The sequence below is a fragment of the Penicillium pulvis genome (genome assembly GCF_028828015.1).
Source record: "Penicillium pulvis strain IBT 33274 chromosome Unknown contig_12_segment0_segment0, whole genome shotgun sequence".
Classification (NCBI taxonomy): Eukaryota; Fungi; Ascomycota; class Eurotiomycetes; order Eurotiales; family Aspergillaceae; genus Penicillium; species Penicillium pulvis.
The window spans coordinates 1,393,518-1,415,385 of NW_026643072.1; the positions used below are offsets into that span (position 1 = coordinate 1,393,518).

At 47.5% G+C, this 21,868-nt stretch overlaps 8 protein-coding genes across 8 annotated transcripts; 2 read left to right on the forward strand and 6 right to left on the reverse strand.

Moving 5' to 3' along the window:
• Positions 1 to 37: 37 nt before the first annotated feature.
• On the forward strand, positions 38 to 2,096 carry N7503_001731 (arylsulfotransferase; the record flags this gene model as incomplete). The annotated part of the gene is made up of 2 exons (XM_057061278.1): positions 38 to 772; positions 822 to 2,096. 2 exons carry the CDS (start codon positions 38 to 40, stop codon positions 2,094 to 2,096), a joined length of 2,010 nt encoding a protein of 669 aa, XP_056925240.1.
• Positions 2,097 to 2,382: 286 nt separating this feature from the next.
• On the reverse strand, positions 2,383 to 3,710 carry pre2 (proteasome core particle subunit beta 5; the record flags this gene model as incomplete). Its single annotated transcript, XM_057061279.1, has 6 exons — positions 2,383 to 2,718; positions 2,786 to 2,895; positions 2,946 to 2,994; positions 3,051 to 3,206; positions 3,286 to 3,393; positions 3,579 to 3,710. 6 exons carry the CDS (start codon positions 3,708 to 3,710, stop codon positions 2,383 to 2,385), a joined length of 891 nt encoding a protein of 296 aa, XP_056925241.1.
• A 560-nt stretch (positions 3,711 to 4,270) lies between these two features.
• On the reverse strand, positions 4,271 to 5,562 carry N7503_001733 (Eisosome component PIL1/LSP1 family protein; the record flags this gene model as incomplete). Its single annotated transcript, XM_057061280.1, has 4 exons — positions 4,271 to 4,660; positions 4,764 to 5,277; positions 5,328 to 5,348; positions 5,417 to 5,562. 4 exons carry the CDS (start codon positions 5,560 to 5,562, stop codon positions 4,271 to 4,273), a joined length of 1,071 nt encoding a protein of 356 aa, XP_056925242.1.
• Positions 5,563 to 6,093: 531 nt separating this feature from the next.
• On the reverse strand, positions 6,094 to 7,932 carry N7503_001734 (uncharacterized protein; the record flags this gene model as incomplete). Its single annotated transcript, XM_057061281.1, has 2 exons — positions 6,094 to 7,653; positions 7,714 to 7,932. The coding sequence occupies 2 exons, from the start codon at positions 7,930 to 7,932 to the stop codon at positions 6,094 to 6,096; spliced, it is 1,779 nt and encodes a 592-aa protein (XP_056925243.1).
• A 931-nt stretch (positions 7,933 to 8,863) lies between these two features.
• On the reverse strand, positions 8,864 to 9,370 carry N7503_001735 (DUF1993 domain-containing protein; the record flags this gene model as incomplete). The annotated part of the gene is made up of 1 exon (XM_057061282.1): positions 8,864 to 9,370. One exon carries the CDS (start codon positions 9,368 to 9,370, stop codon positions 8,864 to 8,866), a length of 507 nt encoding a protein of 168 aa, XP_056925244.1.
• A 1,029-nt stretch (positions 9,371 to 10,399) lies between these two features.
• Positions 10,400 to 12,213, forward strand: N7503_001736 (putative MFS transporter; the record flags this gene model as incomplete). Its single annotated transcript, XM_057061283.1, has 6 exons — positions 10,400 to 10,610; positions 10,666 to 10,699; positions 10,746 to 10,910; positions 10,981 to 11,452; positions 11,515 to 11,842; positions 11,903 to 12,213. The coding sequence occupies 6 exons, from the start codon at positions 10,400 to 10,402 to the stop codon at positions 12,211 to 12,213; spliced, it is 1,521 nt and encodes a 506-aa protein (XP_056925245.1).
• A 277-nt stretch (positions 12,214 to 12,490) lies between these two features.
• On the reverse strand, positions 12,491 to 15,664 carry N7503_001737 (glycosyltransferase; the record flags this gene model as incomplete). Its single annotated transcript, XM_057061284.1, is given in 7 exon segments — positions 12,491 to 12,678; positions 12,742 to 12,916; positions 12,936 to 13,623; positions 13,689 to 14,450; positions 14,500 to 14,736; positions 14,805 to 15,438; positions 15,505 to 15,664. The coding sequence occupies 7 exon segments, from the start codon at positions 15,662 to 15,664 to the stop codon at positions 12,491 to 12,493; spliced, it is 2,844 nt and encodes a 947-aa protein (XP_056925246.1).
• A 947-nt stretch (positions 15,665 to 16,611) lies between these two features.
• N7503_001738 (ankyrin repeat domain-containing protein) lies at positions 16,612 to 18,593 on the reverse strand (the record flags this gene model as incomplete). Its single annotated transcript, XM_057061285.1, has 3 exons — positions 16,612 to 16,980; positions 17,038 to 18,389; positions 18,440 to 18,593. 3 exons carry the CDS (start codon positions 18,591 to 18,593, stop codon positions 16,612 to 16,614), a joined length of 1,875 nt encoding a protein of 624 aa, XP_056925247.1.
• Positions 18,594 to 21,868: the final 3,275 nt, after the last annotated feature.

Genomic DNA, 21,868 nt, shown 5'->3' on the forward strand with positions numbered 1-21,868 from the left:
TTTGCTTGCATTATAACGCCTTTATCGCATTTACACCATGGTTCGATTTTCAAGCATCGCGTGGGCATTTACCGCGTTAGTTGGCGCCAACGCAGATTTCGTCTCGACAGACTATGAAGGATATAACGATGGAGATTTGGGACATCGACCACATCTGGATTTCCATTCTAGCGACGAATATGCACCAGTGTTACAAGCCAATGTGTGGAATCAGAGTGCTATTTCGGACACCGGCTCACATATCTTTATTAAACATGATGGGAATGCCTCGTCACCACTTTCATCGCCGCTTATTATTGACGCCAATGATCTATCCGCCGTGTACATGAACCGCTCTTTCGAAAACGTGTTCGGCACTCGCGTCCAGGAGAATCGAGGAAAGAAGTACCTTACGTTCTGGGAGGGGCAGAAGGGAGATGGAATTGGAGATGGGTATGGACTTGCGTTTGATGAGACATATCGACTTGTCTATAAGATCTCGGCGCAGAACATTCAGGTGCATAGCGACTTGCATGAGTTTGCGTTTACGGGGAATGGGACGGCGCTTGTTACCGGCGTGGATAAGGTCACGAAGCGGAGTGGTGATTTTGATCCGAGTTGGAAAACTCCTAGTCGTTTTGAGGTTTTGGATGCTATCTTCCAGGAGATTGATCTTGAGACGAATGAGGTGATTTTTGAATGGCGTGCGCTTAAACATGTTAACCCTATGGAATCATATGAGCCGCGAGGTTTTCGTGGATGGGATGCGTACCATTTGAACAGCATTCAAAAGGTGAGTGTATGCGCAGCAGCTCATAGATGATGACTCTAACATCTTCCAGACCGAAGCAGGGAACTATCTCATCTCAATGCGCCATACACACTCTATCTTGCTTATTGACGGCAAGACTGGGGACATCATCTGGACACTGGGTGGTCGACAAAACAATTATACCGAAATACCACCTGACAATGAAATGGAAGACGCTGAGCCAATTCTCAGCATGGCTTGGCAACATCATGCACGCTATGTACCTGGTACGAACGAGATGGAGATGACTCTATTCGACAACCATGTCGAAGAAACGACGCACGGCACCTGCGATACGGAGTGCTCGCGCGGCTTGCATATCGCTATTGACGATAGCGCATCGCCACCGACTGTCAAGCTTCTTCACGAATATCGGCATCCATCGCAGCTTCAGGCGCAAAGCCAAGGAAGTGTGCAGGTTCTCTCGCATGCTCCCGGAGACAAAGACATCGGCAATGTGTTTATCGGATGGGGTAGATGTCCTACATTCACGGAACATAGTGCCACAGGCGAGACGGTGATGGATGTACAGTTCTCGCCGTGGCATAGCAAGGATATCCCCGATGCATTGGATAATTACCGTGCGTATAAAATGGACTGGGTTGCCACGCCGTATTGGGATCCGTCTATTGCGCCGCGCATGAGTCCCAAGGGCGAACTTATTGTCTACGTTAGCTGGAACGGAGCGACAGAGGTAGCAGAGTGGGTAGTGAGAGGTGTTGAGACGGGACGATCATTGAGCTCAAAAGGCGATGTGGTGACGAGATCCGTGCGCACTGGCTTTGAGACCAAGTTGATGATTATCGAAGAGAAGAAAAGTTGGCGATACATCTGGGCTGAGGCTTTGGATGCCGATGGCAATATTCTTCGATCGAGTCAGATTGTGGATTTGGAGGGTGCCGCGCTGCCTATTGCCGTTGATGCTTTTGACGAGTTCAACTCCACGTTTGCCGGTTTCCTCGCTGCGGAAAAGGCTTTGAAATTGAAGATGAAGCATCATGGTGGATTTTCCAAGACGGCAATCGCTTTGCTTGCTACTGGGCTGAGCGTTGCTGGTGTGTCTATCATCGCGACCGCTGGCTTCTGGTGGTACAGAAGCAGAGACTACAACCGCTTGGAAGCTGAAGACTTTGCTCTGGAGTCGGACAAGTTTGCGCTGGACTCTGATGATGGGTACAGTGATGCCGGTATCGATCCATTTGACCAGATTGATGAAGAGCAAGCCAGGCAAGCTGTTGACTATCGGCTATCAAGAGACGAAGAAAGCCAAGCTCTTGTCTCCAACGCAGAGGACAGAGGGCAATAGATTACCCTCGTATTTTGTATATAATGAATTGAGCAACGTACCTTATGACCCCAACTTTGGAAGAAATCGTTTTATCTTAAAAGTACAGTGCCGAGGACTGGATCAATTGAAGATCAACCCGTTGTCAGGTATTGAATTATACTACCATCTCAAAGGTAAAAAAAAGTATTCTCTACCTAAGGCTGTTGGAGTGGATCCAATTGTATAGATCATATTTCATGAGACGATCAATTAAGAAACCATGATTCTAGCATCAGAATAATACATTCAACCAATCCTATACCACTTACAACGCCGATGTGACATTTGAGAACTCGCCGTTGTCTAGCTTCGTCTTCCAGAAGATAGGGTTCATATCATCGAAGCCATGGTGCACCCATCCTTCCTCCTTAACGTGGTAGAGGTTAATGAAACCACCAGAGTAAGCATCACGGTGCATAGCAGCCAAGATAGCACGACGGCCCAGAGCGAGCGCCTCCTCCTCGCTCATTTCATACTTGTAGTTGGCGTCCAGAACACCGTAGGCGAATGTCTGACCGGATCCAACACAGAACAGGTTGCCTGGCAGTCGGGTGCCGTCTGAGTCGATGTAGTACAAAGCGGGTCCTTCTTGGGGGGTCACCTGCAAATAACATAGGTTAGATCGACTGCACAAACACAGCAGACAACAGAGATGATTGGATACGTACACCGGCAAGCATGGTTCCCATACTCAGGCCATAGCCCTTGTAAGCATAAGTCAAGTTGGCGAGGATCTTCGATGCAGCTGCGACAGTAATACGACGCTTGTGTCGGATTTCTATTCTCATTAGCATCATAATTCTCTTCCACTGCCACTGATGAACGTACCATGCAGAGTACACTGCTGACTCAAATACCGCAACCAATATTGGCAATCCTACAGAATCGTCAGAAACCCGTTCACAGATCTGTCCCATCCATCATTAGACTCACCGCCGCACCACCGGCCATAGTACCCAACAAACCAGGTGTAGGCTCATTAGTTGGCTTGTCCTCGCCACGGCTCAACCGCGACACGGGAATAACCTTCTTCACTGTCTGACTAGCAATCCAATTTCCGGCTGTCGCTCGCGAATCGGTGCACACAATCTAAATTCCACCAAATATTATCAGTACCGATAAACCAAAACTACCACAGGATGGCCAAGCCGATCGGGATGAAACGTACGATACCGCCCTGGAATCGGAAAGCCAGCGTTGTTGTTCCGTGAGCGAGCTTGATAGGGCAGCTGGGGTTGGCGAGGTCATCGGTCATAGCACGGAGGAAGGAGGCGTGCTAAACAGAGCGAAACACATGATTAGCTCAGGTCCTTCTGTTGATGAGATTCTTTTGCTGGAGCTCCAGTTGAGGCATTGCTGGCTGACGGGCTCGGCCTGGACGAATGAACGAGCCAGAGAGTCCCCGGTACCGGGGAACCGTCCAAGCTCGAGGGCTTTAAATGACAGTGTTCCAAAACTCACGTTGTCGACAGGAGGAAGAGCGAACTTGAGGGAGAGCGGAGGGACGCTCTCGGTGAGGTCCTGTTGCTCTTGCTCTGAGTAAAACTCATTCTGGTGCTGCGGGCGCGAGTACTGGGCGACGAGCTTGTCCATGATGTGCTAATAAGGGTGAAAAAAAGAGAATATGGAGGTGGGGTGGAGATGAATGGAGGACGAGCTGAAGAGGTGATGATGGGGCAGCTCCGGGCTGGAGCTTGGATTCCGCGTCACTCGGGCGCCTATGGTCACGTGCAACCATACATAATGAGATCAAAGTGGAATCAAAGATGCATCACAATTGATTATTATTGGGGGGGATTTGGGATTTAAAGATGTTAGGCTAATGTTTATAATCCTACTAAGTATAGAAATTTGGAGAAGATGACTCGAGAATGATCATATCGTGGATTACACATGATAAACTTATGCGATCGCTCCGTAGTACAGCTACAGACTCTGAATACCAGAGCACTTTTTGTCATAACGCATATATCATTTCAATTCAAAGTACGTATATTCGAATACCCCATTGAAATGCGCCTACTTACACAGATCAATACTCAATTACCTCGACCCAATCTGATCGCAGTCAACGATACAAGTGTACATGAATCATGGCTATAGAAGCAATTTCCACAAGCAGAAAGCAGTCCAGGTCTTCACATTCACAATACTTAAGAAGCCAGCACAGCAGGCTCCTCCAGCTCCTTCGAGGACGAGATATCCTCAGGGGGGCCGGTAGTATCAACACCACCGTTGGTCAATACTGACTCGGCGTCATCCTGCACGTGGTCGGCGTGTCCATTGGCCTGTACATCAGCAGAAGAAGTAATGGGCTCAACGGTAGAGTGCCATGCGCGAAGGTCAGCCTCCGCATCCTCGAGAACTGCGCGTGCTTCGAACTCATTGTCGTAAGCCCGACGAGAGTCACCGGGGACAACGGGGCTGTCATCGATGAAGTTAAGCAAGCGGCGGGTATGGCGAGCAAGAATGATCTGTTTCTCAGCACGCTCAATGACAGCGGCAGTGTGGATGTCAAAGGCTTCCTTAAGCTTTGTTCGGGTCTGTCATAGCAATTAGCAATTGATTTTCATCACAACCTTGACCGGATAGGTGCCCATCAAAAAAGCATAAAAAGCATAATAGTCCAGTCTTCTCAGCACATACCGTATTCGACAACTGCGCCTCAGCGACCAAGCTCTGTGCCTCGGCCCTAACAAGCTCATGCTCCAGTGTAACAATCCGCGGGCTGTTCGGATCCTTATACTTCAGCTTCGCAATTTCATCCGTAACCTTCTGTCGCTGGTCCCGGCTTGGCTGAACAGAAGCCTCCATATTGCGAATATGCTTCAGAACACCCCGGTAATCCTCCAGGTTCTGCGCAAAGACATCCTCCTGCTCGCCCATCTCTGCAAGCATGACGCCTAGCTTGTCCGAGATATCGGAGATGGCATCGTCCTCGGTAGACTCGCCCCACTCTGAGAGCTGAGCAGCGATAGAACCACGCTCGCGACCGGCAGCTTCATGGGCACCGATTGCGCTGTTCTCCGATTTGATTAGTTTGGATAAACGCTTGCTTAGCTCGGGCTGTTGGAGGCCGCGGAATGTTGCGATGCTGAAGCGGTGACGGTTGCTCGCTGGCTCGCGGTCGCGGCGAGAACGGATGGAGATTGTGCGGTTCCTTTGGAATGTCAGTAATGTAGAAGATATTGAAAAGGACTATTAGAATACATTTTGTATGAAAATGATGCTCTTTGTAAAAGTAGTGTTCAGTGGTGTACAAAATGTTAACCTCAGTAAGCAGTAAGTACTAGGTTAACAGGTTCTTAACAGGAGCGAAAGGCCTGGCACAAGTTATATGCAGGAGAGCGCCTTCCCATAGATGACGATGCGCCCAACTTAATCCACCGTAGCTTGCTGTTCCGGTGCACCAGGAAGTCCAGTCCCGGTGGCTGTCTGACGTCATGACGGGAGGTGCGGATGGTGAGCTCATGCACTATTCCGATTGCAGTTCAGTGCGTGACCTAGGTATTCGAGAGATAGCTCGATATGAGTGGAGGAACTCCCGATTTGAGTTGTGCATCGTAATTGGGAGATCTAATGCTACTGAATCGTGATCGTCAGTTCTCCACAGCGTGTCGTTGTGGAGTTGAAGTCAAATTTGCATTTTTTGATGTTGGATCTAGGGTTCTATTCCGTAAAGTAATTGGACCAAATTTAGTATTGAATGAGGCTCAATACTCTATTGCTCTCCTTTATTGATCTTACAATACAAGGTCATATTTTAATCATAAAAAATAATAATTGACAAGCTCGTCAGTAAAAATCTGTCTGTGTTAATGTACACAGAAATAACATGAGCTGTGTATCAGATACAGATATCCATCCCCATAAAACACCATAAAGCAGAGCACAGGGCCTGTAGTGTGCTAGAACGCAGAAAAAACAGATCCATGAGCGCCTTTCGACAAGCAAGAAAAAATCAAGGCAGATCCGACTAAGACATCTCATCGGCATCTGGGTGGTGGGAATGTTCATTATCAGAAGCGTGGAATGCGTCACCGAATGCCGAATTATCGAGATCAGGGAGGTCAAGATCATCATGCTGTTCGGAGTAGGCGGCCAGCGCATCACCTGCACTGTCGATGTTGGTGAAATCAAAAGCCGCACCTTCCAGACTCGTGTCTCCACCAGCCCCATCCTTATTCTCGTTGTTCACCATCACCCACCCCGCATTTTCACCATTGGCACCGCCGAGATGATCGCCAAGGTCCATGTCCACATCACCAGGGATATCAGTGCCAGGCACGGGTGGGGCAGAAGCTCCATTCCCTGGGCTGCCAAACTGGTTCAGAAGGTTGTCGGCATGATCCAAAACCATGTCATTAGCAAAGGAATCAGGTTCATCCTTGTGTTCAGGCTCGATCTTCTCCAGCAGACCACCCTTCTCTACACATGAAACCTTAGGCTCGGGCATGATCTGCTTCTTAAAGGCGGTTTCAACATCGCGGACCACGTCGTCCACTCTGTATTTGGCCTTCTCTTCAACATATTCCATTGGTGGGGCTTCATCATCCTCTGAGGGAATGATAATTCGGCCCTCCAGTCTCCACGTCTCAGAACCCGTTGCGGTAGGGTCGGCAGCCGCCTCTCTGAGGCGCAATTCAGCGTCCTTGAAGAGCGAGCTGCGCTTGAATTGCTCCATTCGGCGAGCGTGTTGCTTCTTGAGGTCCTCAATTTCAGCATTGACTTCATTCACCTTCGCAGTGACCTTTTTCGCAAACTCTTCGGCCTTGGCTGGTCCTAGCTTGGACGCTTCTGGGACATCACTGTCTTGGCCTTCTCCACCTTCGGGCGCATCAAAGAACCCCTGAGTCAAGGACTCCAGCTCCCCCTTGCGACCCAAGCCAAGTGAGACCGGAGTGATCTGTGACATGGTGTAAGGCGATGCGAAAATATCTTCCATCCACTCGTGGTGCAGCGTATAGCGCATCTTGCTGATATCTCGCGGGGCGAGCTGGTCAATCATATCACCACTTGACACGTCCTCATCCTCGAGCGCAAAATCAGAGGTGGCAGATGCCATCGCGGTTGAGGAGGCACGATGCGGGCGTTGAACTTTGTTTGTTTGGTGAACGGCGGCGGCCGCTGGGTGGCCCTGAGGTGGGTAGAAGCCAGGTCGAGCCTGGGCGGCAGCGTTTGTGTAGGCGGCTTGAGGTTGAGTGAGGCCTTGCGCGGAAATATGCTGAGGGAAAGGAATTGTGGGCCAGTTGTTGCGGTCGTGGAGCATGAATTCTTTGCGACTAATTTGGCCTTGGGTTTGTAGGAAACGGCGTTGGCTCATCATACTCTGAATTTGTGGGGTGACTGGAATACGGGCCGCGGGGACATGTTCGTTTGGAGGTGCTCGTGAATAGTGGACAATCCACAATGATGGGTCAGGCTGAGGACCGTTCGGGATTTTTGAGGAAACAAGACGATAGCGCTTTCGGGTGTGGGACGCCACGCTCTCGTGCGGAGGGTGGTAACCGCAGCGGTGCACGAACATCTCAACCGTCTGGTTCCAATATTAGTCTTGACTCTTCTTCCTATATTGGCAATACATGGGATCGCATACGTAGCCTCGGGATTCAAAACTAAAGGCCTGCTCTTGATCGGCCCATACATAACCGTCGCTCGCAAAGTTATTTCCCAGATGCGCCATAGGCTGCCAAGTAAGCATCACAGTGCCATCAGTTGGACCGTCTAGAAGGGTCCAATGCACAGGTTTCTGCTGGAATAACCGGGGTGCGCTGGCTAAGTATTCCACCGCGGTCTCAGCGGGCATCATGTGCATCTTCGGGAACGGATGGTGGGATACTAGGTGCATATGAGGCAGCTAATTACAGCGATTGTGTTAGCATTTTGTTAAATATAGTAAAGGGTAGTTGATGCTTCAACATCTTTAACAACATGCTTGTGTTGAACGAAACTTGGGGGATCTTACCAGCTGCCCCGGTATGCGGCTCGCCGGGTCATCCATATTGACTAAGCCCACTGGCGGGATATTATCAATTCGAATAATTGCACAAGAGTGTTATAAGGACGGTAGGGGTCAATGGGGATTGAAGCGAAACGAAGGCGGGACGTGGTCAGGGCGGATGGAGCTCCTGTGCAACGCGACGCGGGAGATTTTCGATGCGGTCCGGCCGAGCAGAACGACCTAATATGTAATCACGTAAGGCGCTAAGGCATCAATATATTTGTATTGAGCGAAATTAAACTCGTATTCTCGCATCACACCTATTTACTTGACCTCGACTATCCCATCGACTCAACAGTACGAACAAAAATACCTAGAGGCTCATGTTAATATGGCTTTAAGCTATTGAGACCGTTCCAAAGACCTCTAAAGCCAAGGTTCTCGACAACTACCTACTCAGTGATATCCGAAAGCAGCATAAGGGACGGTGCTGCTCTAAGTGAAGATATGGTTGATAAATTTATTGCTCAGGGTGCCCATTAGAGAACTTGTTTGATGACGCTCTCATATATAACAGTAAGTGTTCCTTTTTTTGCTATAAGAATGGAGAAAATTAAGGAGAGTTGAAGCTGTATCTCCGTAGTTTCCGAATATAGAGGGTTTCCGATCTGGAAAGTCCTCGAGGCTTGCACTACATAATGTCATTCAGAGGATCAATAGTAACACACAGATTCTCTAAACGCGTAGAAGGAATGATGATTTCGTGCAATTTACCCAAATCAAACGCTTTAATTTAGGCTAAGCCTTAGGAAGCCACAAAAGGTAAGATATAGTCCACCTTGCCTAGAGGCACGCCTTCCATGCGCAAGATACTATAGGCAGTAGTTACATGAAAAAAGATGTTAGCCTGCATAATGCACGCGTATGCAATTCCAGACAGGGCTTGCATATTCCCTCCCAGAGGCGTGGGCTCGATAGCCTCACAGTGTTCAAGGATAAAGTCTTTGTCAACCGCATCAAGGGCCTGGAGCGCCTTGTCAATGCGAGCGTACATTTCCGCATATGTGTAGACAACATCTTGATTCGTCTCTCCTGTAGGGAATGATTCAGCTGTGAGCTTAGCCAGAGCTAGCGATGTTTGCGTGGTTGCCGCGAACACTTGATAGCTAAGTGATTTCATGTCATCGTGCAGTCGACAAGATGGAAGGCTGGAGGCGTTGGGCTGTTCCTCAGCTTTGTGGAGAATATGTGAAAGTGAGGTTAGAGTGCGCTTTGTTTGGAGAACAAAGCCCTCATAAAGCGTGTACACCATTCTGGTAATCGGATTTGGGTCGATGAGTCTGTACTGAATATGTGATTAAGACTGTTTTTACCCCTGGACAGGGGTGGCTGGTCGTTTATGTAGCTTATGCTCAATCTTCAGAGCGTGGGTCAGCAGCGCCTTCAATGTTAGGCAGCACGTTAGTGATCATGTCAGCACTAGCGGCTGAGGCAGGATCAACCTGGGCCACGGGCCTCCAGCGATCGAGGTCGAGCGCCGCCCCCACGACTGTGCGAGAATATAAATCCACGATGAGGTAATACGAGACGATCAGGCGGGTGGCCTGAAAGGGGCCTAGCACAATCAGGGTTAACTTCTGGGAATGATATCGCAAGATTGCGGAGGTAAAATGATTTTGAAAAGTACTGTGATGTTTTAACGAACCCTTGAAAGAGTGATCTATCAATTTTCGTCACATGATATGTATGCAGGTGAATTCGCACCCTTTACTACGGCTATTCAAGTCACCCCTTCATCCTGTATTTTGTAATTGCACATGAAGAGGATGCTGCGGATTGAATTTCTCTTTATGGAGCTTGTTCTGAAACCTTTTTGCGGGGACCCCAACTTTCTCCATCCTTCTCCACCAGCATCCTCGGTTTCGTACAGAATTCCCCACAGCACTGCCAGCCGCGGTCATATACGGGGAAATACAAATTAGTCACTTTCGACTAAGTCAGGCGGCCTGAAGCAATAGATGTCACGTCAACTCTTCATTGAAGCAAAAGCAAGCTTCGCCAAAGCGGCTCCACTTTCTAATGATTGGTGGTTTCTCCGCACAACCCCAATTCGATTGGTTTTCTCCACTGTATCCGCACTTGGACATGGTGGTTCGGGCTTTCTTTGTGGAGTTGCAGTACCAATCATTGGCTGGCCACAGCTAAAGCCAGCCGAGTCGTGGCTTGATAAATTACGACTTGGGTGTCGATCAGTCAACTTCGCTCCCCACCTTATAAAGTATGGGGGCTCCCCAGAGTTCGCACAAGTGCCGCGTTTTCCTGCTTCTCGAACCCCGCCGCAATGGGTCTCTTTGGCAAGCGTGAGCTCCCTGAAGATGAGATTCAGCGAGTGCCTCAGGATCAGGATGTCGAGAAGACCCTGCCGGCACAGCTGGAGGTCGCACCAGTCCAGCCCCCCGCCAAACTTACCCCAAGAGCTATTGACCCAGAGTTGGAGCGTCGGGTCGTGAGGAAATTGGATATGCGCGTTCCGACGCTCATGGGATTTTTCTGTATGGACTGTCGATCAAAAAATCAAGACTATTTACTAATTATGCGATATCTTAGACCTTCTCGCTTTCCTCGATCGAAGTAATATTGGGTTCGTCGCGCTTCAGATTTTCGTGGACAAGACCTAACAAAACTAGAAATGCAAAAATCGCCGGAATGACCGAAGACCTCGACCTCACGGGTAACCGATATGCATGGCTTCTAACGATTTTCTACATCTCCTACACAGTCTTCGAATTCCAGGCTTTGATGTGGAAGCTTGTTAAGCCGCACCAATGGGCAGCCTTTGTCGTGTTCTCCTGGTATGCGCCCACACCCACGTGGGAATGATCCCCGAAGTGGCAAGATACTTATATTGCATAATGCGTACAGGGGTTTGGTGGCAAGCTGCCAGGCAGCAACCCAGAATTGGCAGGGTATGATGGCACTCCGTTTTCTGATGGGCGCTTTCGAAGCTGGGTTTGGACCCGGTGTACCCTATCTGCTCTCGTTCTTTTATCGTCGCCATGAACTGGGCCTACGATGTGGCCTGTTCTTGTCCGCTGCCCCGCTGGCGAATACCTTCGCTGGTGCTCTTGCCTATGGAATCACATCTGGCCATGCTACACTGGCTAATTGGCGGGTCTTATTTTTGGTGGAGGGTGTACCTGTCTGCGCAGCTGCGATTTTGGCTTGGTTCTTCGTCCCGGATTCCCCATCTACTGCGAAGTTCCTTACAGAGGAAGAGAAAGAGGTTGCTCGTGCGCGTGGTCTGCAGCAGGCCGGTGATGCCGACCGGGAAGGCAAGGTGCAATGGAGAGAGTTGGCCATGACATTATTGGATGCGAAGGCCTGGTTGACTGCTGTATGTGGACCATCCCGTCCAAAAATTACCAAATCGCTAATTTCGATCCATTGCGTATTTAGTTCATGTACTTCAGCTGCAACGTCAGCTTTTCATCACTCCCCGTCTTCTTACCAACCATCCTCGAGGAAATGGGCTATTCAAAAATCAACGCACAGGGCCTCACTGCACCCCCATTCTTTGCCTCTTTTATTGTTACGATCATCACTCCGTGGGTGGCGGATCGGATCCAACAGCGTGGACTAATGATCGCGGCGCTATCACTGATCGGCGGTGTGGGGTACATCCTCTGCGCCACCTGCACAACAGTGGGTGTGCGATACTTTGGCGTGTTTCTGGCCGCCTGTGGAGTATTCCCAGCGATCGCAAATATTTTGCCGTGGGTTCTGAGTAAGTTACATAATTCTCCTATTTGCTGAATGCATCTCTAACCTGTGCTCCACGTGCCAGATAATCAAGGCTCCGATACCCGCCGTGGTGGCGGTATTGTCCTACTCAATGTTATTGGCCAGTGCGGTCCTTTCTTGGGTACTAATGTATTCCCGGACAGTGAAGCACCGCGATATGTTAAGGGTATGTCTATTTGTGCTGCCTTTATGGTCTTTACTACTTTCCTTGCCTTGGTTCTGCGATGCTTGTTGGTGTGGGAGAATAAGCGCCTTGATAAGAAATACGGACCGAGGATTGAGGTAGATGAGACCAAGGGCGAGGTTGCTGTTGCGGAAGATAATTACGGTGCTAGTTTCCGATATATTCTGTGATGTTATCAACTGTACACCTCAGGACTCGAGAGGACACCTGAGAAGGCTAAATCCCTCGAAATTGAACTTGATCCAGACGTACTTACATTTAATACCTATATCTTCTAAGAATCATTCTTACCATTACCTTTATAAATGTATACAGTATTTAGAACAAATAGTACGGAGTCCGGACTTTACATTGACTTAGATCGTTCACGGTGGGTTTTCTATTCACTATCTTAAACAGCACAGGTGGCATTATGCAAGCAAATACATGTATCATTTTTTGCCTTTTTTAAGTCGCGTTAATCATGACCCATCTCCTAGATACCTCTTCCCTTTCCTGGACCGTAGACTCTCGCATTTCTTCGAGACCCTGAGCAATACGGCCCATCACAATCATGCATTTTTGATGCCTACCAAGTGAGTCATTGACCTCTCTGAGAACGCCGCTCAGGGGATATCCTACTAGGCCCCATAGCCCTGCTTGAGATTAGCTCGTGAAATAATAAGCCCACTGAAACGCTGCTTTCGCGTTCAACATACCCGCTGTCGGCTTAAGAATAACCCCGCCCATTCCTTTCCCGACGCCCTTGAGGAGTCCCTTGGTACCTTCGTGCTTTAAGCCATCCCGCGGATGTGTTCCTAGCCCTTTAATACCATGGTAAAATCCGTCTCTGAGCTCCTGTGTAGATGTCAGAACTTTAACCCTAGAACGACACTGGGATGGCTGTTACTACCTTTCCCGCTGCCTTGAACCCGCTTCGAAGACCCACCACTTGGGGGACGTCGTTGACTGTCGAATCGTGATATAATTTGGGTGCGTTGTGAAAACCTCTGGCCATGCTCACTGACAGATTTGTCGGGAGCCATATGACTAGCTTCAGCATCTTCTTCGACGCTTTACTTCCATGGAATGCAGCTTCGTGTAAAACAGAGAACTTGGGTGGTTTTGAGGGCGTCATCGAGCTGCTCATTGTTTTGGCCTTTTCGAGCTGGAGATTCCTATTGCGCTCTATAGTTCGAACCCGAGCGATCTCGGTGTCGTGGGCTTCGGCTTCATTGTCCTCAGCAGCAGAATCTTCCTGTGTACTCTCATCTTCTCGGATTTCTCGACGCTCTTGTTCGCCATTGTCGGTCTGCAATTGCCTATCCTCATTTTCAGTATGTATTTCCTCGTTTCCAGTAGTATCCTCTGTGGATAGATGATCCGGCGAAGACAGTGCTGCCTGACATGCTGCGCGGCGATTAAAACGTTCGTGAGGATGGCGTATTGCGTGAGCAGCAGAAGAAACATCACTGAGCATCTCTCGTGGTGCATCTACAAGCCCCGTCACGAAGCCGGTAATAGCTCCAAAAAGCACTTGAGCAGTAGCGGTAATTGGGTCGGTAGGGTTAAGAAGTGTATCGTATTCGGTTGGACGGTGACTAGAAGCATGTCAGCGAGGGACTCTCATAATTTCAGTCACTTGCTACAGCACGAGAAGACTTACAGCACGAGCATGTCTGGACTGACCTTCCCGGATTTCACTAGAACCGTGGCTGCAAAGGCACTCAAATTAATCTTCGTATGTTTGAGATGCCAAGCTGCCGGCTGATTTGGGATTATAGAACATCTTAGAGATTCAGGGTCAAGATGTCGGTAAAAGCTGTTCACCCCGTGGCGCACTCCAGACTCTTCCCGCATTCTCGTCGCAATGGACTGCACTCTGTCTAGGGTACTTGACTCTAGCGCTTTCTGAATTGCTTCGGAGAGATTCTGCTCGTTCAAACGTTTATATGGTATCGGTGCTGGCCCGGCTCCAGCCCGCGCAACAATATCTCCCCAGAATTGCTGGTCCCCAAAAAAAGGCACAATTATCGTCGGCACACCTAGCGCGAGGCCTGCCGCTGTAGTGCCAGCACCACCATGATGGATCACACATGAAACCTGCCGAAATAGCCAATCGTGAGGGCAGCTTCCAATTATGAGAATATTGTCTGGCACTTCATCTGCTCCCAGATTTCCCCAACCCTTTGAGATAAGAGCCCGCTGTTTAGTTTTTCGGACTGCTTCAAATATGATATTCGTCAATTTGAGAGGATTGGCAACTACAATGGAGCCAAAACCAATGTATATCGGTTTTGGTCCAGCGTTTAAAAATGTAGTTATTTCGTCCGGTGGTACGTAATTGGTCTCAGACGGGAGGAAGCTAAAGCCGCATACATCGATGTTGTCAGGCCAGTCAGGGGGCTTTGGCAGTAATGAAGGAGACCTGTATTGGAAGTTAGGATAGCCTTACTAATTCTCAATATTTAACTAACCATAAATACGTATGTGGTACTTGTAGTCGGTGTAGAATACTCCGGGCGGTCACTGTATCGAGAGGTTGCAGAGCTAAGGTGTTTTTGCGAAGCGTATTTAGAATATCACCCAGCCCTTCCCATACCATCATATCCATAATGCTATAAGACATGAAATTTGCGATGGTCGGCTTGCAATTCTGTGGATGGAGATTCGCTAGTGGGTGAGGGAAAGATTGGGTTGGGGACCAGGGCATTCTGTTATTTGCAAGGTAATTAGTATATAAAAGGGAACTAGAGATTAGTATATAGTAGGGTCAGCTCACGTGAATATAATATGTAGAGGGATACCTAGTCGTTGTGCACAGTGAATATGAGCTAGGCTAGGCGGGTTGGCTATAATAGCATCTGCTACAAACGGTCGTTGTCGGTAATCCACTGCATCATTCCATAGATCTTCTTTGATTTGGTGAAGGTCAGTCCCGTCACCCTTTAGAAAGCAGGATCTCCAACATCCATTAAATATTTCCTTCATCTCACGCCGGCGCTTTTGGATATCTCCGCTCCGTATTGCTTTGAATCCCGGTAGAAGGCCTGGGTTTTTTACCATCAAAGCCATTAGCTGCTCTGGGTCTCCTCCAATATTGAAAAACTCTAGGCCGCTGTCGAGAACGAATTGTCGAAAAGCTAAATGAGTGGCCAGTCTGACTCGATGGCCTTGTGCTTTGAGTTCTTTTCCTAGTGCAACAAATGGTTGAATGTCGCCTTGGGAACCAATCACTTGGATGACGAGATTCAAGTGCAGCGGAAAATGCAAATTTTTCGACAAGGACAATTGTGGACTGACGCCGTGTTCGGCCACCATGTCAGAAAACATACTATCCCGGCGTTGGATGTGATCCAATATCCCTGTGAGATGTGGTTTATGCTGCTTGACATGGATGTCTACCCGGCCGTCACCTATGATAAGAAGTCATCAACGTTAGAGCAAGATGATTGAGTCAATATCGATGGGATATTATTTACTTAGGATACGAGCGCCAGTGCTCAGCCCTTCTTGAAAATACTGCACTTCATCGTGGTCATCTGGTGCTCTCTTAGTACTGTCACTTGGCCAATCATCCGAGCGATCGGTATTCATTAGCTCGGATGACCTTCCGGCAATATTCAGCACTAAAGCAGCCATGATCAACAGGAGTGTAGCACATAGAATGTCAGTAGGAAAGGCGAAGCTGGAGATTGGCAAAAGTGATGGTCATGAATGAGCGCCTGGAGCTCAATATGTGGCGAGTTCTTCTCTTACTTTCTGTTAATCCCGACATGATCTTTACTGGCACCATCCGGCTTTGAAATGCCTGACAAAACGATTTTCGAAGAGAATTGATTCGTGTTTTGATTGTAGTGGATGACGTCAGTGGACTCACGGCCCAGGGTCGGTGGTTCCCTAGCTGGATGTGTAAAGATCCCCGGAAAGGTCTAGATCGCACAAACTACATCACGCGCATTGCCCGTTCTTGGTGTTAAGCAAAACATTACTCAAGATTGATTGGCCTCGGCTAATAATAAGGGGTGTGTGGTGTATCCGTCGGGTTTGATAATGGTCTTTAATAAGAGGCGAATGCTCTCCGGTGGTGATAAAATGCCGGGCAGCTGCTGCGCCGATAGGGTCGTCGAGACCCTTGCATTCATATTATCAACTGGTATTGTAAATAGGTTCTCGCTCAGCCACCTCGTTTTTTAAAGGCAAACCCTTAAGCCAAAATGCACGCGACAGGCTCGTATATCACCAAGTTTGCTGCGAACGAGCGTTTCTCTTTTCACTACCTAGTGTACTTGAGTAGTGATGTAGGATTACTAAAAAGAAATAATCTATATAAGCGTATGCGTGTAGAGATAAGCAATTCGGGCCAACTTTTCTTCTATAGGCCTCCCTTAGGTCTCTCTTCTTCTCTTAAACTGCCCCTGCTGGACGAACTCAGTTAGAGAGTGGCAAATAGTTCGCAGGTAGGTGTTCATCGCTTTAATCGTTCCCTTCTTTACTTGTTACTTATATGGTTGCCATTCACTGTTCTAAAAGCACAGTAAGTATGTAGATGAAAATATCTCCCAGGTGGTAAAAAACAATACTCCTATCTAGACAATTCTATCAACATTCTCAGATACGGTGGATTTCAAAAAGGCCCGGAAGTGCTCAATGATTGCCTTCTGGTCAACCTTCTCTGACCGACTCTCTGTGATGTCAATTCTGAACATCTCGTTGACAATTTCACTATCTCGCACTTGCATAATATCCTTTAGCTCACGGAACCAGGACATCCGTCTTTCGTACCAGCCCTCTTTTGTAATACTTTCCATTCTAGTCTTGCTACGGAAGTATTCGTGCTGCAACCAAAAAGCATATTCGGCCATCGATGTTGACAAGCTAAGTGGTGAGTAAGCTTCAGGAAGCCCAACTGTAATACTCCGGACGAAGCGATCATTTTTATAATCTACTTCACAGGCCTGTTATCAAAGTCAGTTTATTTTACTATCCTTGTTTGATGAAATATTCTCACTCACTTCATTCTGGACTCCTTCTTTTGGGATTCCGGCACGGTTTTCCCTTGCTTCTTTAATCATCTTCTGGTGCTTCTCTTTCAGGAGATTCATCCACTGGGACCTGACCTCTTTGAAACTCTGCTGCATCCACGGCTGCATATCTTTTTCCAGCATATCGAAAAGCTCCGCCTCATCATCTAGGATTTCTCTGGCATCTTCTTTTGAAGGTCTTGCTGTTCCAAACAAGCCCCAGTCCCTGGTGTTAACACCTTTTCCTCCATGGCAGCAAAGGTGTGCGATATCAACGATGTCGGCTTGTGTCCTGCGAACAAAAGACAAAAGTATACTTTTTGACGCTTCTTGACCTTCAAATTCTTCAACAATCGAGAGCCACTCAAAAGCCCACATAATCCCAGGAGCTCCGCAAAAGATTCTTGAATCGAGCCGAAGATTGAATGCAGATGATGTATGGCAGCCGTTACCGTCAGAAACACATGCGCATTCGCAATTGTCAGAAAGAAAGATATCAGCCCCTCGAGCCAGGCACAGTTTGATTGAGTCAATGGTATCCCAAACAAGCCAGTTAAAGTCGCTCAGTGCCGAGATGAGATGAACAAGACAAGTGCGTCCGTCATTGTAAGGGTAATTTACATTGCTTCCATTCTCAAGGCAAAATTGGATCAACTCGGGATTCGGTAATTGTGCAATTGAATGTATTGCCAGCTTTCGATCGCTGTTTTCTTGGTTGAAATTCTTTAAGCCACGACAAAGGAGAGCATGTGCCTCTCTCCGGTTCTTGACTAGGTGTAGTAGATTATTGTGGCGTGTGCCTGAGTGTTCAATGTCGAATGTGAAGTTTACATCGTCACAAAGGCCAATCAATTTTTCGAAATGTGCCGTTCTGTCTAATTCATCGACCAAACAGTCCCTGGATATCAGTGCCATTATAGCATCGATAACAAAATAATGAAAGCACCTCTCTGTATAACACGATCGTATCGTATCAAGCGATTCGAATATGAGCTGCCAATGGCCACGAACGGATGCATATGATATGAAGTCCCGCTTATAACGTGTTTCCGCTTTAAAAGTGTCTGCGCCTTGTCGAATAAGCATCTGGACAACCTGGCTGTTTCCCATACCAGCTGCGTACATCAGGGGAGTGATCCCATATTTGTCAGCTGTGTTCATGTCGTGCCCCGCGTCTAAAAGCATGCGAGTAATCTCCATATTAACACTCGCAAGGTGTAATAGTGTTTGACCTAGGAAGTTCTGATCTTCCTTTAGCTTGTTTGAGCAAGTGCTGAGCCGACTGACAGTCTCAATCGACTGGAGTATAACCGCATCATGAAGTGCCGTGGCACCCGCAAACCCTTGCCATTCGTTAACAATTGCCAACAATTTGAGATATAACCAAACTCACCAGGGCTACTATCCGCAATCATGGCAAGATACTCAATGAAGAATGGGTCTGGTGTAATTTCCTCCGCTATCCAATTTGGTGACAATGGCTGAGGCCATCTCTGAAACAACGGCGAAGCTATATTGCTAGGATCAAATCCGTAATCTAGAATCATTTCGAGTAAATCAAGATGACGTCCCTCTCCTATCCAAGCGGCACATTCAATGAGAAACCTAATTAAAGTCAGAATTAGTCGCATTTGTAATCAATGAGTATGTTGATAGAAACCTTTGATCCTGATTCTCGAATGTCATGTCACATTCACGGACAAAGAAATCCAGAAGAGAGAATTGTGTTTCTTGAAGCCCCCAAGGCCCATGAGCTAGAAGTCCCTATTTTGACCCCAGCTTAGCATATACTTGGCAGCTCCTCGCTTTCAAATAGATGACTTGCCTGTATATAGCCCTTTCCGTCTGGGTTCACATCGTTCTTGAGGCTACTATCCGATTCATACAGTTTGCGAAAACTCTCCTTGGCCTCCGATAGCGTTATGACATGATTCTGACATTTCCAGATTATAACAAAGCCGGGGGATGTATAGTTGACCACTCTTTCTATACTGAGAGCCGGTTGAATGGTATACTTGCCACTGCCCGATACGTACGTTAATCCTATGACCAGTGCATATTGAATTCGAAATCGGTTCAGGGCAATACGTAGCCTCCAAGATGAGCTTCTCTTAGTGCAATTTGTGTTGTCGCATCTTGCAAATAAAGCTGAGAACGGCGTGTACTCGAACCCCCAGTAATGCCCTACAACCCTTTCGTTCAGATGGCGTGAGCAATGGCATTGTTGGAGACTGCATGGTGATCGATAGACATCGGAAGCTTTTTTAGCTATGAGCGCTGTTGGTATTTGATCTTGCAAGTACCGGTTTTGTATAGAGGAACTATTCCAGAAGGTCGATTTGCTCGAAGTGGGTGTAGGTATACTGTCTCCGGGTGGACCTCCTAAAGTCGCTGTTGGAGGCTGGACAGAGTAAAGTGAAAGCGCCCTGTACGATCAATGAAAATCCAACCAACGATTCGGGTCAATGTCAATATCTCGGAACTCACAAATTCAGTACTTTAATCATAAAGTCAAGCTTGTATTTAATTTCTTTGACCTCCCGGCGAATATCTCGTGAAAATCGTTGCATCACTAATTTTAGTCCACTACTTTTGGCAGATGATATGCAAGAAGCTCTTTTCAAAAGATCGGTTAGAGAAAGGTCGATGCTCCTGTAGGTAGTTTGACATGTCACGACCACTTGGTAGACTGCTGGATGCCCCTCCAAAGACTGAGTGAATTGTAGAATTAAATGAAAGGTCTCCAGGTTACCGATCAATGATTCGATCAAAATTGGAGCTTCGGTTCGGTTGTACCTGTAAGCAGTTTTCAAAGCGTCGATCTTTTCAACTACTTGAGTTACAAAAGCAGCAATGCCAAAAATGGCAGAAGCGTTTCCAAGAATCTCTGCCATATTGCACGTTCTGAAAATTCGCGTGGCGAGGATTTGCAGAACCAAATAGTATGACCAAAGAGAAAATGGTAAACAAGGCAGTTCCCAAATACTTGGGAGAGCTTTACACAGCAGCGTTTGGCGCGTAATTCAGCTACACAGCTTCATACTTCAGTCAGTAAGGTACAAATAAATTCAGAAACAATTTGAGCCGATAATTACAAGGTCCAATGACAGGGGACCAACACATCATGCATGCAAAGTGACGACAAATCATGGCGGCTTCTGTGATGTGGGGCCCGAGCTGCCTTCACCAGCATAGTTCTAATAACCCATTGCTGCGCCCACAAATATTGAAAGCAAAAGCGTCATTCATAGGAGATACCCTCTTGGATTTTCATCGTCTTTGGTCCCTTGAAGGTCAGTAAATGGTATGACAAACAAGTAGTGCTGAAGTGACGAGAGTCTGAGGCTTGGGCCCTGTTGCTTGAGCTAAATGTTGACTAGCCACTGGTGCTTATCCATAAGAAATGAGAAAGGAACCGGGACTAGTACATCGGGACACCTTTGCATCATTTTCGTCTCACCATTGATTCAGCGAGTGGTTGATCGCCGGTCATCTGCACAAAGCCACATGCAGAGAAAGTCAGCCTCACCAAAATCTCCTTAGATTATTGATAGAACATCATTCAGAGTAGGGGACATCAGTCAGCAGTGATCGTTTATATTTTCATCTGCAGGATGATTAGCGTAGGCGCATACCCGGCCATTGTGGAGCGAGAATGGTAGAAGCGGCTCAGACGGGTGCGTAGAGATGTAACCACGCGGCGAGGTATGAAACGACGCTAAGCCAGATGAGTCATGATACACCTAATATGGTAGTTTGCTGTACCTATCCGATATGGTGTCATCCAGGGGAACAGCGGAAACACTACGGTTGTGCGTGGAGTTGCGAGAGATAATCGTGGTGTTTCCGTATAGTCAATTTTATAAATCCAATCAGGACTAGCGCTGTTATCAAGCACCAGGGGCTAAACGATACGTGATAACCCATGGTGCGTAGTGAAAAGGCCACGATGTGCGTGGTACTTGATGTGAAAATCGTGGCATTGGCAAAATCATGGCCTTTCCAGAACCACCCACGACGCTAGTCCCCATCAAGGGCGCTAATCCTCACCAAGCATCTTAATTATATCTGACCTTATTTTTAGTTCCAAAGGCATTCCGACCACAGTTTTAGTGAAGAGGGGCAAACATATATTAGAATAGGGTCCTCGCTTGTAAAGCTAGATCATGTCCGAGTCAGATTCCACCAATTTGAAATGCCGCCTAAAAGAAAGATCGAAGACCTCAAGGCTTTCCTCACCACACCTGGTCCTGAGCCTAAATATCAGAAGAAAAACAAGCCGCCGACCAACGAAAAAGTTCGGTGTATTGGCAGGAACTTTGACAAATTTATGCAAGAGCTTGACCTTGAACCACCGCGGAATGTCTGGCTCGAAGAAAAATTTACCATGAGGCTGGTTGAGACCTTTCTCCGCTGGTACCTCAATAGGCACGATGTTGGGCGCCAGTCAGCCCTTGTAACTACCTCGAGATTCTTCATAATGTTTTATAAGATGGAGACAAAGAAAGGATACCCTTTGGAGGTAGAGGAAGGTCTACCTGGACTCCTAGACATATTAACAGAGGACTACGACCTGAAATTAGCATCAGAAAATCAACCCTCATTTGGCATCGATGATTTACTATACATAGCCTATCATCTACTTGCTTAGTGCCCAATCACCTTTCTAACTATGCGAAGTATCTTTTAATTAAATACCCTTCGAAAAATGATGGCTTGCATAACTGCCCGGCCTGGAACCTTGATCGAATCTTCTGGGTATATCGATCGCAACGACGCTTTATAATGGAAAGATATTGAGCTTTTTATGGTAAAGCACCCA